Below are 14,212 nucleotides of genomic sequence, written 5' to 3'. Positions count from 1 at the left end.
TGCACTCATTTCTGAAGTATCTCATTGCACTAGCGCCGGAAACAAAACCAAACCGTCACATTAATTTAGTAGCCAGCCACCAGCCTGGCAGATTGGGGAGCAAAAATAATCCAAGTAAGCATCTTCAAATATGACACATCTCTCAAGTTTGAAATGCTAAAAATCCAGCATGAGTGAAGGGGCTCTCCAGGAACCATGAATACAGTGAGATTAAAGCAGGGATTATCAACTTCAGCAGTCTTTTTTTTTTTTTTTAAGTGTTACCAAAGCACAAGATTAAAGATAAACTGGCATTTCAATGAGATAGCAGCCCAGCACCTGAAAGGCACCAAGGTTTCAGCTAAGAACACTGACGTTTCTATTTTGTTTCGTCTTGCTGCTCCCTGAAACATTGAACATCTTAAAAGCCCATTTGGCATCTTGCCCAGACTTTCTGGCTTAACGTGGCGCAAAAGGCCTTCCCATTATTTCTGATGTCTTGAGATCACTAGCGCTCTTAGAAAAAGTAAAAAGAGGAAAAGGAATAAAAAGCACCATCCTTTTAGTATCATCCAAAAAACCAGCAGCACAACACCTCTTGTCTCGGGACAAAGTTCTGGTATCAGCTAATGACAAAATATTTCTGCTGGTCCCCACGCATCAGCCATTCAGAATTTCCCTGCCTTGACAGGACAAGGCACGTAGATACACAAAATCCTCTGCTTCATTGTGCACCTTGTTTGGCAGACTGAGAAGGGAACGGTTGGTGAGATACAGTTAAAATATTCAACTGGCCAGAATCAGCTCATTCTGTTTCTGGAGAAGCCAACTGTAAAAGACATTAAGCTTAACAACAACGTATACACATGTAGGGCTTTTCTGTGTATTAATGTTACCCACTAACTTCATTTAGCACTAAAGTCTTGAGAACCGAACATTATGATCTACTCTAACAAGACAATGACAAAACAAGAAATGCATGTCTAGTGGTTATAACACCACCACACTCTTTGTGGAAAAGCCCTACAAAATGTAATAGGTATGAACCCTATAAGATTCTATGGAATAGAACTTCTTTAGTAGGGTCTTACAGAAATTGTTTTACAAGGCTAGATTTTACCACCTGTACTCACAAGAAGTTACTCCTAGCATAGTCACGTCAATCAGTGTAGTGTATTGCAGTGTGGTTAGAATCTAGCCCACCAAATTGAATAGCAAATGATATACTTCCTGTAGCGATTTTCTTAATAGCACGCTATTGCAGGGATATAATTCTTTATTAAATTCTAAAGACTGGTTCAAAAACACCTAAACAAAGACGATCATTTTGTTTTAAATTTTGTAGGACTTTTTCATAAGGCACTGCATGCTCATTCTGTCTAATCTGATCCACTCCATTGATGGCCATGGTACTCGGCTTCCAATGCCATCCTGTGGCATGTTTCATTCAGAAAGATCCTGAAGTGTATAGGCTTGGATCACTTCATCCACTTCTGTAATACAGCCATCTCTGGGAAGGAAACCTAGTGCCATAAACCTTACAGAATAAAGGGGGAAAAACTTTGTTTTCCTCCTAGGGTTTCTTGTTCTCCAAAACTAAAAGCGACATGGTCCAACAGGAGCCATCCTAGCTGATTTTCCAAAAAATCATGGTAATTGGCAAGTCCAACAAAAGAATCCTTCTGAGTAACGCCCATCAGGGTGATCCTGGAGCATGCAACCCACCGCTCACCTGGGAGAGGTCAGAGCCTTGCCAATCCTTGGCTGGTCAAGTGAGGCAACATTCCAGCCAAATCCCTGCAGCCTCATGGGAAAGGAAGAGCCCAGGAGAGACTGCTGCAGAAGGTGACAATTCCTTGGCAACAGCATACACTTTCTGGGCTACACAAGCAACGGCACTGAGAACTTTGTTGCATAACATTCCAAAAAGTACAATGGTGCACACAGTGCCACAATGGCCAAGTTTTCAAGGCAAAACTCACACTGAAGTCCATGGCGGCCTTGCAGGTGTAAAAAAATTAAAACTGACTGAGGGCTTCTCGCGTCGGCCCGGCATGCACACAGTTATCCACAATACGTGCACAAATGTAGCATTTGAGAAAGCAGCATCAGCGCCAAACATTGACCATTTGGCCAGACCAGAGTCCTCAAACATCAGGGTTTCTCCTTTTCCCCACAATCTGTGCACATAACAAACAAAGACCAGAGCTGACATGATTCCCTGAGGCCATGGGACTCCCATCATTCATGATGGCAGCTCACCAAGAAGGGAGATCAGGGTGCATCATGGGCAGTGTGGTCTGGCCAGGAAGCCCATTCCATTGACAGGAATCTGAACTACTGTGAGGATGCACAGTAGCATTTCTGAATCAAAATGTTTGGTTTTCAGCCCCAAAAAATTGATTTTTCACAAAAAAAGTCAAAAATGTCTATGGGCTGGGGTGAAAGGGTAATTTCCAATAAGCTCTGCTCTTAACCTGTGGCTCATAGAGGGATTTGCATCTAATAAAAAAGGAGCATTGCGTTTCTAACGTACGTAAAATAATTCTCCCTAGCAAACAAAACACCAGGGGAGGTACAGGCAACGTGGCTTCTGTCTTTCAGTATTACTGACTCGATAAGAACATTGGTTACTATAGTCCTGGAGGGAAAACAGAAGCATTTATCTTGCTGCATATGATATTTCTTTTCTCTCTCTCTCTCATGCAAGGTTCTCTGCTGTCTCGTAACATCGTCCTCTCATTCACAGCATGAGGCCAGCCGCCACTTTCCAACCCCAGCGTGATAGCCTGTCCTGACATTTCTGAGCATTTGTAAACATCTGTTTTGAACAACATCGCAGCACAAAACTTAACTTGTGTAACCTGGCTGTGGGCTTGGCCCTTTGTCAAGCCTACCCAGCATTCAGAGGGCTTTACAGAGAGATACACACAGCCTCAGAACTAACTGAATTTTAATGAGAGGAAGTCATTTTTCCCCTGGAAGAATGCTGTGCTAGAAAAATATTTCGCAACTCCCCTAAATCAATTCCTGTGATATAGTATGCGATGGGAAGCCACCCTTTTCATAAGACACCACTCATGCTCCACTTTGCTTGTGACCCCTGTCTACCTCCAAGTTAAGTAATTTCAGCTTCCAAAACAAAAATCTATTCAAGTTTGGTTTGTCCTCATGAAGATTCAGACAAGCACATGATATGAACTCCCTTAACTTTCAGCTCTCACTGAACCATGCTGAAACAAAGACAGCGTAGGCCCTAAGCCCTCCAAACACTGCCATTCCCAGTTAACTGGGTCATTCCAAGTTCCCAGCACAAACTACAAGCTTGTAACAGCCACAAAACTCCACAGCACTAGAAAACACCTAAAATGTACTATTAGTTCCTTGAGGTTTGTAAAACTGTTACCTACAGGAGCTACAAAAGCTTCAGTCTCATTGTAACTGGATGCAGGGCCCAGAAATTAGGAACTTTCTAGAAATATGTGCTTTTTTAATGATTCACGTCTCTTTCCCATTGCCCCAAACCAAGGTTGTCTTCATACATACTTTCTGCTTACAGCTGCAGATTGCGGGGGGGGTTGGGGGGGACCTGAAGGAAATTAGGTTACTGAGAAATGAAGGAAATTAGGTTACAGTCTGCTGCCTTCATGAAACCTTTTAATTACATTCAATTTATAGCTATTGGCATCTTGATGTTTTTGTGTGTGCATGTTGAAATATCTTGCTTGCTAGGCAGACAAGGCAAAAAAGAAAAAATAAACTAAAAGCATATTTTGAAGGGGAGGCTTTTGTATTCTGATAAATTGTCCTCTTCTGCTATAATAATTGTTCTGGGCTTCTCTGTGTCTGCAATCATCTAGCACATGTATATTGCAATCAGTGCCAGCACCATGGAAACAGCCTCCTTAGCTGTTGGCTAAGAGGAGCACTGGGTCCGTTTGTCCTAAGAATCTGCTCTAATCAAGGCCACTTCATTACAAGTGATGGCACTAATGCCTGACCGCCTGTGAAAGGCTGATAGTGGAATTGGCAAAGCTTTGCCAACTGCAAAAATGTATGCTCTTCTTGTTTAGTAGGGTGGCTGTGAAGTCTTGTTTCCAGCTGACAATTAAAGCCAGCCTGTTTGGAGATATGTCAAGCTTTTGGAACAGTAAAGAAAACCTCAGGACTTCAGTCCTATTCATCTTCTGGTGTGCATGGTTTCATATCAACAGCAGAAAGCCCATAAATTGACTACCATGGAGGATCCCATTACAGTTTAATGAGAAATGCAGATTGCAGAGAAACAGAATATGCAATTCCACCCAGGAGCCCTTTTTACCAGGATACTTCATAGGTGGGTTTTCTGTTGGTTTGTTAGGAGTGGTTTGGTTTGGTTTTATAACAATGGCGGATGTGCCTTTTCAAATGGCTAAAAGATCAATAAAAATGCAAGCTTCTTACCGAGCTTGGCTAAGACTCTGATTTCTTTAAGAGGATCTACTACGTGCACAGGGCCAGGTTTCCAGTAAAGTTCTCTGCTTTATATAACAAATCTGCTGAAATGCAGCATTCAGTCTGGTTACTGATCTTCTTTGGAAGCACATCCAACACTTAGGAAAAACAACTTCAGTGCCCATTAGAGCCAGCTTTTACTTTCCTCTTTAATTGTTAATCTTCCCAGCAAATGTCTATTAATTTAATGCAGTTAGAGATACAGTCATAACCCTCTTCTAGCTGAGTTCTGGTGATGTTGGGTCAATACATTTTTGAACTGTTTACAGCAGACGACCTTCCAAATGGAAGTAACATTAAACAGCCGTAGGACTTTCTTTCCAAGTCACAGATAGCACAGTGTTGACTAGAACTGACTTCACTGAACCATAATTATTCATATTGTTGCAGGAACCTTGCATGCAGTGCTCAATTTGCTCCATGAGACGCACTCAACTCCAGCTCCAAACAAATGCAATAAACTAATGAAGGATGAGCTGCAAAACTTAATGGACCTAATTCTGCATCCACCTACAACAGCTTTGCTCCAATGACTTCAGTAGTGTTACTCTTGATTTATATTTATATTTTATATATTTAGTTTCTTGTGCAAATGAGAATCCAATGTTCCTGGACACATACAGGCAAAAGAGTAGACAGGATCTCTGAAACGGCAGCTTGACTGAGGTTTATTGTGACGTTCACATCTCAATCCAGCTGCTGAACTATGGAAAGAATCACAGATCTCCATCTCCCCCATATCTGACTAAACTCCTGTACGTGGCTGTCTCTGTCACAACCCGGAATAGCAAATGCTCAGAGTTATATTCCACAGACAAAGAACTGTTTACAGAAACTACTGGGCCAATCATTTCAAACTTCTAATAGTACTAAGAGAATGCCGCTCTCTGCTTGTGGACAGTTTGTGCCTGGAAAAAGAGGTTGCACTTTGTTGAAATTCTTCATGAATTATTCACCCAGCTTTACTTAGCTTTTTCCTATGCAACAGCTGGGGGTGGGAAGGGAGGTACCCATTCAGTCTGATGATGAGACAGCTTTGTTGCATCTTAGGGCACGAGATCAGGGATCAATGCCATGCACACGGAAGAGGTAGCACCTCTCCCTAGCCAGGCCTTATAGCCTTGAGAGGATTCTGATTTTAAGAGAAGCCACTCGACCAACTGGCCCAGACAGCCAGTTTATAGGCTTTACATTACTGAACTCTGCTTAAATATTGCATTCAGCCTAGCTGCTGAGTTTCAAATGCATGCAATGCTTGTGAAAGATCCCCCAGTGTCAGTTAAATCCCGATTTTACCTTCCACAGGATCATATGAATGTGAAAGCCAGATTCAGAGGCAGCTTAATTTAAAAAAAAAAAAAAACAAAAAAAAACAACCCTCTAAGGGCCAGATTTATCAGTGTCACTCTGTTGGAATCAGCTAATTTACCCAGCTGAGGATCTGGCCCACAATTCTGATCACTCTTAAAATAGACATTACATCCAATAAATCGAGAGTAGGACATTATTTAACAATAAGGCTAAAAAAAAAAAAACCATCCAACAATCCCCAATCCCCAGCAATGAGCTTTATACACCATTCATCAACCAGAACAGCAACTCAAAGGCTTTATACAGCATATTCCTCTCACCCCTGGGCCACTGCTTACATCCGTGTCTTACCTCAAAGACTTCCTCATCCAGTATCCTGGTTCCAAACACAATGATGCCGTTGACGTCAATGATGGGGTGGTCGCTTCGGTCCAAGAACTTAGTTACCTTCTTTTTACAGTCCAGAATCAAAGTGACGTTTTTCTTCTGTACACTGATGGCTATTCTGTGCCACCTGTGAAATAACACAGCCCGCGAGCTAGTTAAACAGAGCCTTCTGCTTTCATTAAATGAGCCAACAGTTTATAACAACTAGTTTGATCATGAAAGGATGTTGATATAAAACTACGGGCCAATCATTGTCCCCAATCAGGGTGAAATTCATTGATGGGCAGAGGGCCAGTAAAAGGCCATGCATCACTTAAATCCCCAAAAGACAGGAATTCACACGGCTGGGGCAACAGGGAGGACCACTTGGCTCCTAATCCATCAGAGTGGGAATCTCCCTTGCACAGTTGTGGAGCGCATTGGGGGGAGAAGTGGCCCTGGTGGAGCCCCAATTTTCCCCTCGTCCCCCTCTTCTATCCTCCTTAAGCCCAACACTAGGTGATTTACATGGACCTTAAGTGTCACACAGGTTTGTTTAAGCCCTTTGCACAGGGGGAATGTCATCCCTGTAGCCACAAGTCCCCACTGACTTGAAGTGCCTAATATTTCACTAATGTTCAAGGGTTTTTTGCATACCTGTTATTTATATGGCAGAATGGAAGAGCTCAGTTAGCAGAGACAGAGCACTGGTAAAATATATATATATTTATAGCACACACATCTTATACACACTTAGGTGTTCATATAGGTACTCATATAGACTGATGATTGCTTTTATCGTGCACCCCACATTCTCAATACACGACGCTGCACTTACTTGCCATCTGAGAGGTTAATGCCTCGAAAGAGAGGATAGTCTTCTGGGCCTGGCTTCCCGGTATGGTCTTCGTACAGGAATACAGGAGATCTACCCATCTCCATGCCGATCTGCTGGATCCCTTGCTCATTGTAAATGGAGATCAAGAAGGACTGACCTCCTTTCTTGGCTTTTACAGTGGACAGAATGGAGAAGTCCTCAGGAAAGGCCGAAGCTGAAGTGGAAAGGCAAAGGAGTTAGTTGTTCTTTTGGGTGTGATGGCGTGCCCACAATTCATACACCCTACAACCTGGTGAACAGAGGAGAAACCACCAGCGATTGCTCCTCCTTCCAGATTTGTCCATATTAGCAATCCCCAAACTGCTGCCCATGGCAGAGAGGTATGTCAGTGCCACCTGTGGATGGGGACAACGCATCCTATAGGAATGTGACCTGCAGCCTCCATTACCACTAATAAGACACTTAAATAAATGGCAAAGTGTTGTGTACGGATACCACCAGGATTCTAACTCGATAATGAAGGAGTACAATGGCTTCAGACAACATGGAGCTTCAAAGATTCTTGCGGGGGGGGCCGCTCTGAAGGCTCAACTGCTCTACCCAGTCACACAGCTCATTGTGATTAGGAGCCCTTATGTGATTAAGCTAGGGTGACCAGACAGCAAGTGTGAAAAATCTGGACGGGAGTAATAGGCGCCTATATAAGACAAAGCCCCAAATACCGGGACTGTCCCTATAAAATCGGGACATCTGGTCCCCTTAGATTAAGCCCAGGGAGAAGACAGCAGAAAATTTGGTGAAAAGCAGCTCCCATGAAAAGAGTCATCTATTCTAAGGGCTCAGTCAGTCTTCCAGTTCAGCAGTCAACCTTACTAGGGATCATTCATTAACGATCAATGAGCCCTTTTTGGCCTCTACCATTCAAACTACAGCTACACCACATTCAAACTCCCATGCTAAGTAGAGGAGGGCCTCGATGTTGTTGGATGGGAGACCTCCAGTGGGAGACTAAGGTGTTGCTGCTACGAGTTATGGGTGTAAATCTGTAGCTTTTATGCCACTTAGTTCCATGGTAGGCCCTGGAACTTCTTGGGAGACAAGATATGCTGTGCCATAGGATCCAGAGGTTGTCTAGAGACGCTCGAAACTCAGGGATTATTTTTATAAAATGTCCCCTGTTAAGTAGACACATGCAACGTATTAGGTGCTTTGTTGTTTTGCTGGGGCTTTTTAAATCAGTTTTTGTCTATTTAGGCAAGAACAGAGCATTCTGTGGCTTTGGCTCACCGCGTTAGCATGGGCAGCAAAAATTTAAAAGCAAAAATAAATCCAACAATAAAATGGAGACTTTGGTTTGACTGAGCTTTGAATAGCGAGGGGCAAAGATGACTTCTCATGCCAATTGTCCACAGGGATACCGTGGCCCATGTCCTCCTGCACATGGGGATTAAAGTGTGATTACAGGCAGGAAAGCGAGCACAATGATATTGTGGGATCCCATCTTTATTCTTGCAAAGCCCATGTTGTAATTAAGCCCTGGAAACAGGGCTTCAGTGGGACTGGAGTGGTACATAGACTTGATCCAGTCATTTGGACAGGGGTGTGTTCCATTCTCAGACACTGCAGATCAATTTAACCCAAGGCTGCAAGGCAGCACATGGGAGTTTTCTAACTGCCAGAGATGTATACGCCTTATGGCATCTGAAATCCCAGTTGGTTTGGTTTCCTGCCTCTCCCTCCATCAGCAGCACTGCAGATTCTAGAGATGAATCCAAATTGCAAAACCCACGTCCACCTCCGAAAATTAATTCCTCCAATATGTAGGGGGCGTTGCTAACTGAAGGAGGGGTTGTGTCACTTCTTCCGATTATTATCGAGATAGGGGCTGCTGAAATGTGTGTACTTCTGTCATCTTAACATGTTGTATTCTAACAATATAACAACACTTGCAAGGGTATCTGTCCCTCGGGCTAAAGCCTTCAAAGAAGGACGTAATTGTCCTCTTGCTCCTATCAACTGAGGAAATCTTAAGGGAAGGAGTGCCAGAATGGAACAGGGTGTTGCTGTGATGTGTCGTGTGTGTGATGTGAACATCTCTGTGTGGTGCCTGGCTGTGTCTGAGGAAGTAATAGCCCTGTGGCTAATTTTTTAAGCTGTAAATTCACAGCCATCTAAACCACAAAAAATGTTAACCCAAGTGTCCAGCAGCTTCACACAAGTTTCCCTCCCCACTGTAGGCTTTTCTTAAAGGATGCCCCAGGGCTGAATGAGGGATTTGACCTAGTTAGGCTACAGTGGGCCTTATTCAAAGTGTGGGGAGTGTATCAGACCACAGCAGGGCTTGTTGAGCACAGAGGCAAGGAAGTCATAAGAGAAAAGAACGAGGAGTACTTGTGGCACCTTGGAGACTAACAAATTTATTTGAGCATAAATGTGTTAGTTTCTAAGGTGCCACAAGTACTCCTCATTCTTTTTGCTGATACAGACTAACACAGCCACCACTCTGAAACCTGTCATAAGAGAAAGAGACGCTCAGATAATTTTCTCCACTGTCCTGGGGAATTTGCATCTGCCAGTTCCTTTGCATCAAACTCCTTTCATTCATTCATTTTCATTTCCTTTAGCACCTAACCCCCACTCTAGGTGCTCAGCCATAATCAGAGTACAAAAGAGTAAGTAGAAAGCCACCAAATCCACAAAGAACAGCCTGTAACAAAGGAAAACAATTACTGTCCTGCAAGGTATGAAATTAAATTCAGCCCCCAGCCAGAGGTCTGCCCCCTGCACTTAAATGGTCCTGTTCAGCACAGGAGTGTCACCAAGTCCACCCAGCTGGTGTCTTCACTGGAACAAGGGCAGTTTATTCCAGCTGAGGATCTGGCTCAGCTCAGGAACATCAATCCTTTTGGTAATACCGCTGCAAGTGGATACCACTGATCAGAATCTTGAAAAGCAACTCAACAAAGAATATGGGGCCAGATCCTCACCTGATGTAAAGTGGTGCAGCGGCATTGAAATCAAGGGTGTTGCAACCAAATTACACCAGCTGTGGATATGGACCAGGAGATAGTTTTCCCTAAAAGTACCTAGCTGTAGTTAGGAAGTTGTTTCCCTGCACTGTTAAGCTGGTTTTATGCCAGCCTAACCTCACTGACTTTAGTGAAATTACACTAATGTAAAACCACTGTTACAGAGTGGAGAACCAAGCCCAGTGCTTGATCTCAGTTCCCACACTTACGTTAGCTAAGACATGGTCCCAGAAATGAAGGTATGTGATAACTGTCCCTTCCCTAGGATGACTTATGCTGTCCCTTTCCTTCCGCCTGTATACTCCTATCACTGCTGTTTCAAATCAAATGCAGACATGTTCCTGCTTACAATTATGGAGAACAATTTGGGGTCTTTTATGTAAAATATGTCACATCCAAAATGATCCATAAAAATGGAGAATTTCATTATGAACCCTCCGTACAGAACTTTTCAACCTCAATGACTTGCCAACTCATTAAAAAGCTGCTTTTAATTTACTTTGTATTATTATGATTATTATTAAAATGTCTCCATGGCAATGTGGGTTTCTCAGCTCAAATAACCATCATTGATAAATTATGGTTGACATGACTCTGTTATTGCTCTGTTACCCTGGCAAAGTAACAATGCATTTACTGTCATGGTTAGAAATGATCCAGGCTACCCAATGATATGTGGAGGGGGTTACGTTCAGAATGCAGTAAAACTAATAACAAAATAACATGTAGGACGTGATCCAAATTCTATTGCAATAAATGGAAAGACACGCCTTGACTTCAATAGGCTCTGGGACATGCCTTTATACACCATTCTACATTTTCAGCAATGCTCGTGCTGAAAGGTGTTGAGCACCCATCTCTCCAATAAAGGGAATTACACCAGTAATGAATTTTGCCCATTGTATCAATACCCCCTCAAGGCTGAGTGCTACTCTAGCTCAGACCATTATAAATTGCTTTTGGCAGCACGCCAAAACTAAGTATTAATGTCCCCATTTTACAGATTTCAGACCACCCAAGGCAAACGAAGGTAACCGTTTTCTAAGTAAACAGGTCCCACTCTCTCAAATTATTGTCCAACCGCCCTTAGGTGATACGGTCACCTGATCCCACTGCCCTGTGAGAATCATTGACCCAATGAAAGCAGGATGGAAAAATGAACGTCCCTCAGCCCCGAAAGACCTAAAACCCAATGGCTGGACAGCATCAGCAGACACCTATCCCTCATAGGCACCTTTCCTCATAACGTGCCGGATTTGGCACAGGACAGAACATGATGGGGATGCACACATGGCAGCCTGTGTGCTGTCCAAGCAACCGCATGAGAACGAACCGTTGTACAGATGGGGCAATGTCCATTGAAATATCCCTGATCTTCAACAGCTCTTTTCAAAGGCCATTGAAGGGGGAAGGAGTGGGGGATGGGCACAAGTGAGGCACAGATTATTCCTCTGCACTCAGCCATCTCCGGGCTGGAACAATTAGTTGCCAGCGAATAGTTCGGCAACGGCCTCTTCGGCATGCTCTGGCATTTCACTTTCCGGGACCAGAACAGATCCACATTCCACCACGGCAACCTGGCGTTTGGAACAAGGCATAATAGGTCTGTGAATGCCTGTTAGGGTACTTTGCCTCCACCTAACATCCATGTCCCCTGATCCCATATGGCTGTCCCTTAACACTGGTGCATGAGCACTGAAAAGAAACAGAGTGGCTGTAAACACTAAACACTGGAGATTCCTTCCTTTCTTCCCCTCCCTCTCCCTCACGATATCTGTGTCAAATGTAGTCCGATAACGAAGAAAAATATCTTTTTACAACCACCAGACTCGAGCCTGTGGAGTTGGACTGGGTTTTTTCCTTCTCAGAAGTCATGGTCAGTAATTAAGGCCAAAGCAGACCTTTAAGTGACAACTGTTCAATCTCATAGTCTTCTAAATATAGCCTCGGTGATACCTGGGAAGTTCCCCAAGGAGGTTGCAGAGGTGTAACTAACTGGATCCTAGTAAAGAACTCTGCTGATTAACCTGGAAGGAAGGAAAACATGGAATCATAGAATACCAGGATTGGAAGGGATCTCAGGAGGTCATCTAGTCCAACCCCCTGCTCAAAATAGGACCAATCCCCAATTTTCTGCCCCAGATCCCTAACTGGACCCCTCAAAGATTGAACTCAAAACCCTGGGTTTCGCAGGCCAATGCTCAAACCACTGAGCTATCCCTCCCCCCAACTGAGCTAGCCCTCCCTCCACTTGCTCACTTTCTCTTAGCCCTGCTGGCTCTGTGGGGCTTAACAGATTAAAAAGCAGGCCGAACTTATTCTGTGTCGCCAAAATCAGCAGATCCAGCTCTGGATACCCCCAAGTACCAGATCTGTTGCATAAGAAGATACCATTTCTCTCATCACCTTTCAGAGTAGAATGGTTCTTTAAAGGCCCAATTTAATCCTTTGCTATTAGTGCGTCTGAGGGGACCCTGGATTTTTCTGGTGTGGTTCATTTTCCTCCTAGAGGAAATGTCCTGGCTATCATCTAGGGTGTTTCACCCTTAAATATACGTGCACAAATAATGCAGAGAATGTTAAGTTTGCAACAGGAATGCAAATTACTGCATTTTTGTTGCTGCTGTTGAAAGACTATGTCTCCCTCTGTCTTTCTTGCACTCGCATGAGGTTGGAAGAAAAATTGTTTTGCAAGGAAGTTGAAGAATTTATTTAGGGAGCTGGGGAAAGATCATCTCAGCAGATCTCCTCGCTCTTGTGGGTTTAAAAGCACAAATGCACTTTAAAAAATAAATCTGCTTTGTTGGCTGTAACTACAGACGCAGAATGGAAAGCCCATAAAATTACCGGCTTAAAAAAACACAAACTTCTAATTAGCACAAAATATTACCTGTTTGCCTAGAGCCCTTTAGAGCGGAAGGGGAAAGCTATGTTTTAAAGGTTTTTACCCACACCCACCCATTTAGTAACATGAAATCACAAAAACCTCATTTCCCATGGTAAATTGCTCTACAATTACTTCATTATCTTTATATTTCCTCTCACTCATTTGCTGGGGGCACCTAAAGTCATATCTAGTTATGGGGCTGATTTGAGACAACTCCTAGATCAGAGGGAAGATGCTGGCATGGAGTCATGGTGCTCTGGAACAGTATCCAGGAGACCCAGTTCTTAACCTCTCTTTCCCTGCAACAGACAAAAGGAAGCCTTTTGAGAGAGAGATGGGGACGTTAGTATGTCCTTGAGTGGGAGCCAGCCCTTCAAGTGACTGAAGAGCTGCATTGGTGGATGCCAAGGAAATACCCTCCAGGTCTTATCAGCTAAGAAGGATGGTGGATGAAAAACAAGAATGAGAGGATGGTAGGTGAAAAGAATTATAGTGTGGTGGGGAAATATAAAGGACTCCACCAGGATATCAAAATCTCTCCTTAGGACAAGAGAAAATTGTACTAACAGGCCCTTTGCTGCATTGGCCATGTGCATTCACTGCCCAGAAGATCCCGTCCACCTGCTTAAGCCCAGAGTCTCTGAAAGTGCCACTTGAATTGCACACCATGAAAACCTATGAAAGCCAAAACCCACTGTGCAGGGGTTAGAGCAAGCTATTATGCACACTAGAAAAGTGTCCTTTGAATGTGGCTCTTGGATACAATGTCCACAGCTAGGGAAAACATTTTACATTATTCCAGACTGGCGATGACATTGCATTTCTTGGCTTGAAAATATTTAGGCTTGGAAGAATTAGATTTTATCAGTAAATGTCGATAAACATCCATTCCACCATACACACGCAAACCGATGAAAAAGTATTTCCATCAATAATCGAAATTTACAGATAGGCCAAGTAACAAAAATACTGCTTGAGAACTTATGAGGGTTTGTTTTAAGGATATTAACTTTGTATATTTTGACATTGTGTTTTAATGATTATACAGCTTTAACTTTTTTAATTTCAATGTCTACTCTCATTAAATAATTTATGGTCTGACCTCCCCGCCCCCTGTCCCCATTGGCCCTACAACTCTGAAAATTTAAGTCAACACAAATTGGAAAAAATGCTTTAAAATAAACATCCACCAATTATTTTTAAAAAAATCAAATTCTGATAAGTCCCAAAATATCCATAGAGCCCTTCTTTGGCTTTTACTCATTCCTTATTCAGGAAAACGTTCCACTAACAGTAACAGCTAAGTAG

General features: G+C 43.1%; 1 protein-coding gene across 1 annotated transcript in view; it reads right to left on the bottom strand.

Moving 5' to 3' along the window:
* COL5A1 (collagen type V alpha 1 chain) overlaps positions 1-14,212 on the bottom strand; it is a 244,255-nt gene that overhangs the window by 171,377 nt on the left and 58,666 nt on the right. Inside the window, exons 3-4 of the mRNA XM_077835961.1 lie at positions 6,989-7,202; positions 6,136-6,298 (exon numbers count right to left, since the gene is read on the bottom strand). Of these exons, the coding sequence (XP_077692087.1) occupies positions 6,136-6,298; positions 6,989-7,202 (377 nt within the window). The remainder of the gene's footprint in view (positions 1-6,135; positions 6,299-6,988; positions 7,203-14,212) is intronic.

Source organism: Eretmochelys imbricata, chromosome 16 (assembly GCF_965152235.1).
Source record: "Eretmochelys imbricata isolate rEreImb1 chromosome 16, rEreImb1.hap1, whole genome shotgun sequence".
Taxonomy (NCBI): Eukaryota; Metazoa; Chordata; order Testudines; family Cheloniidae; genus Eretmochelys; species Eretmochelys imbricata.
Note: the sequence above shows the minus strand (reverse complement) of the source record. Positions and strands in the feature narration are given on the sequence as shown.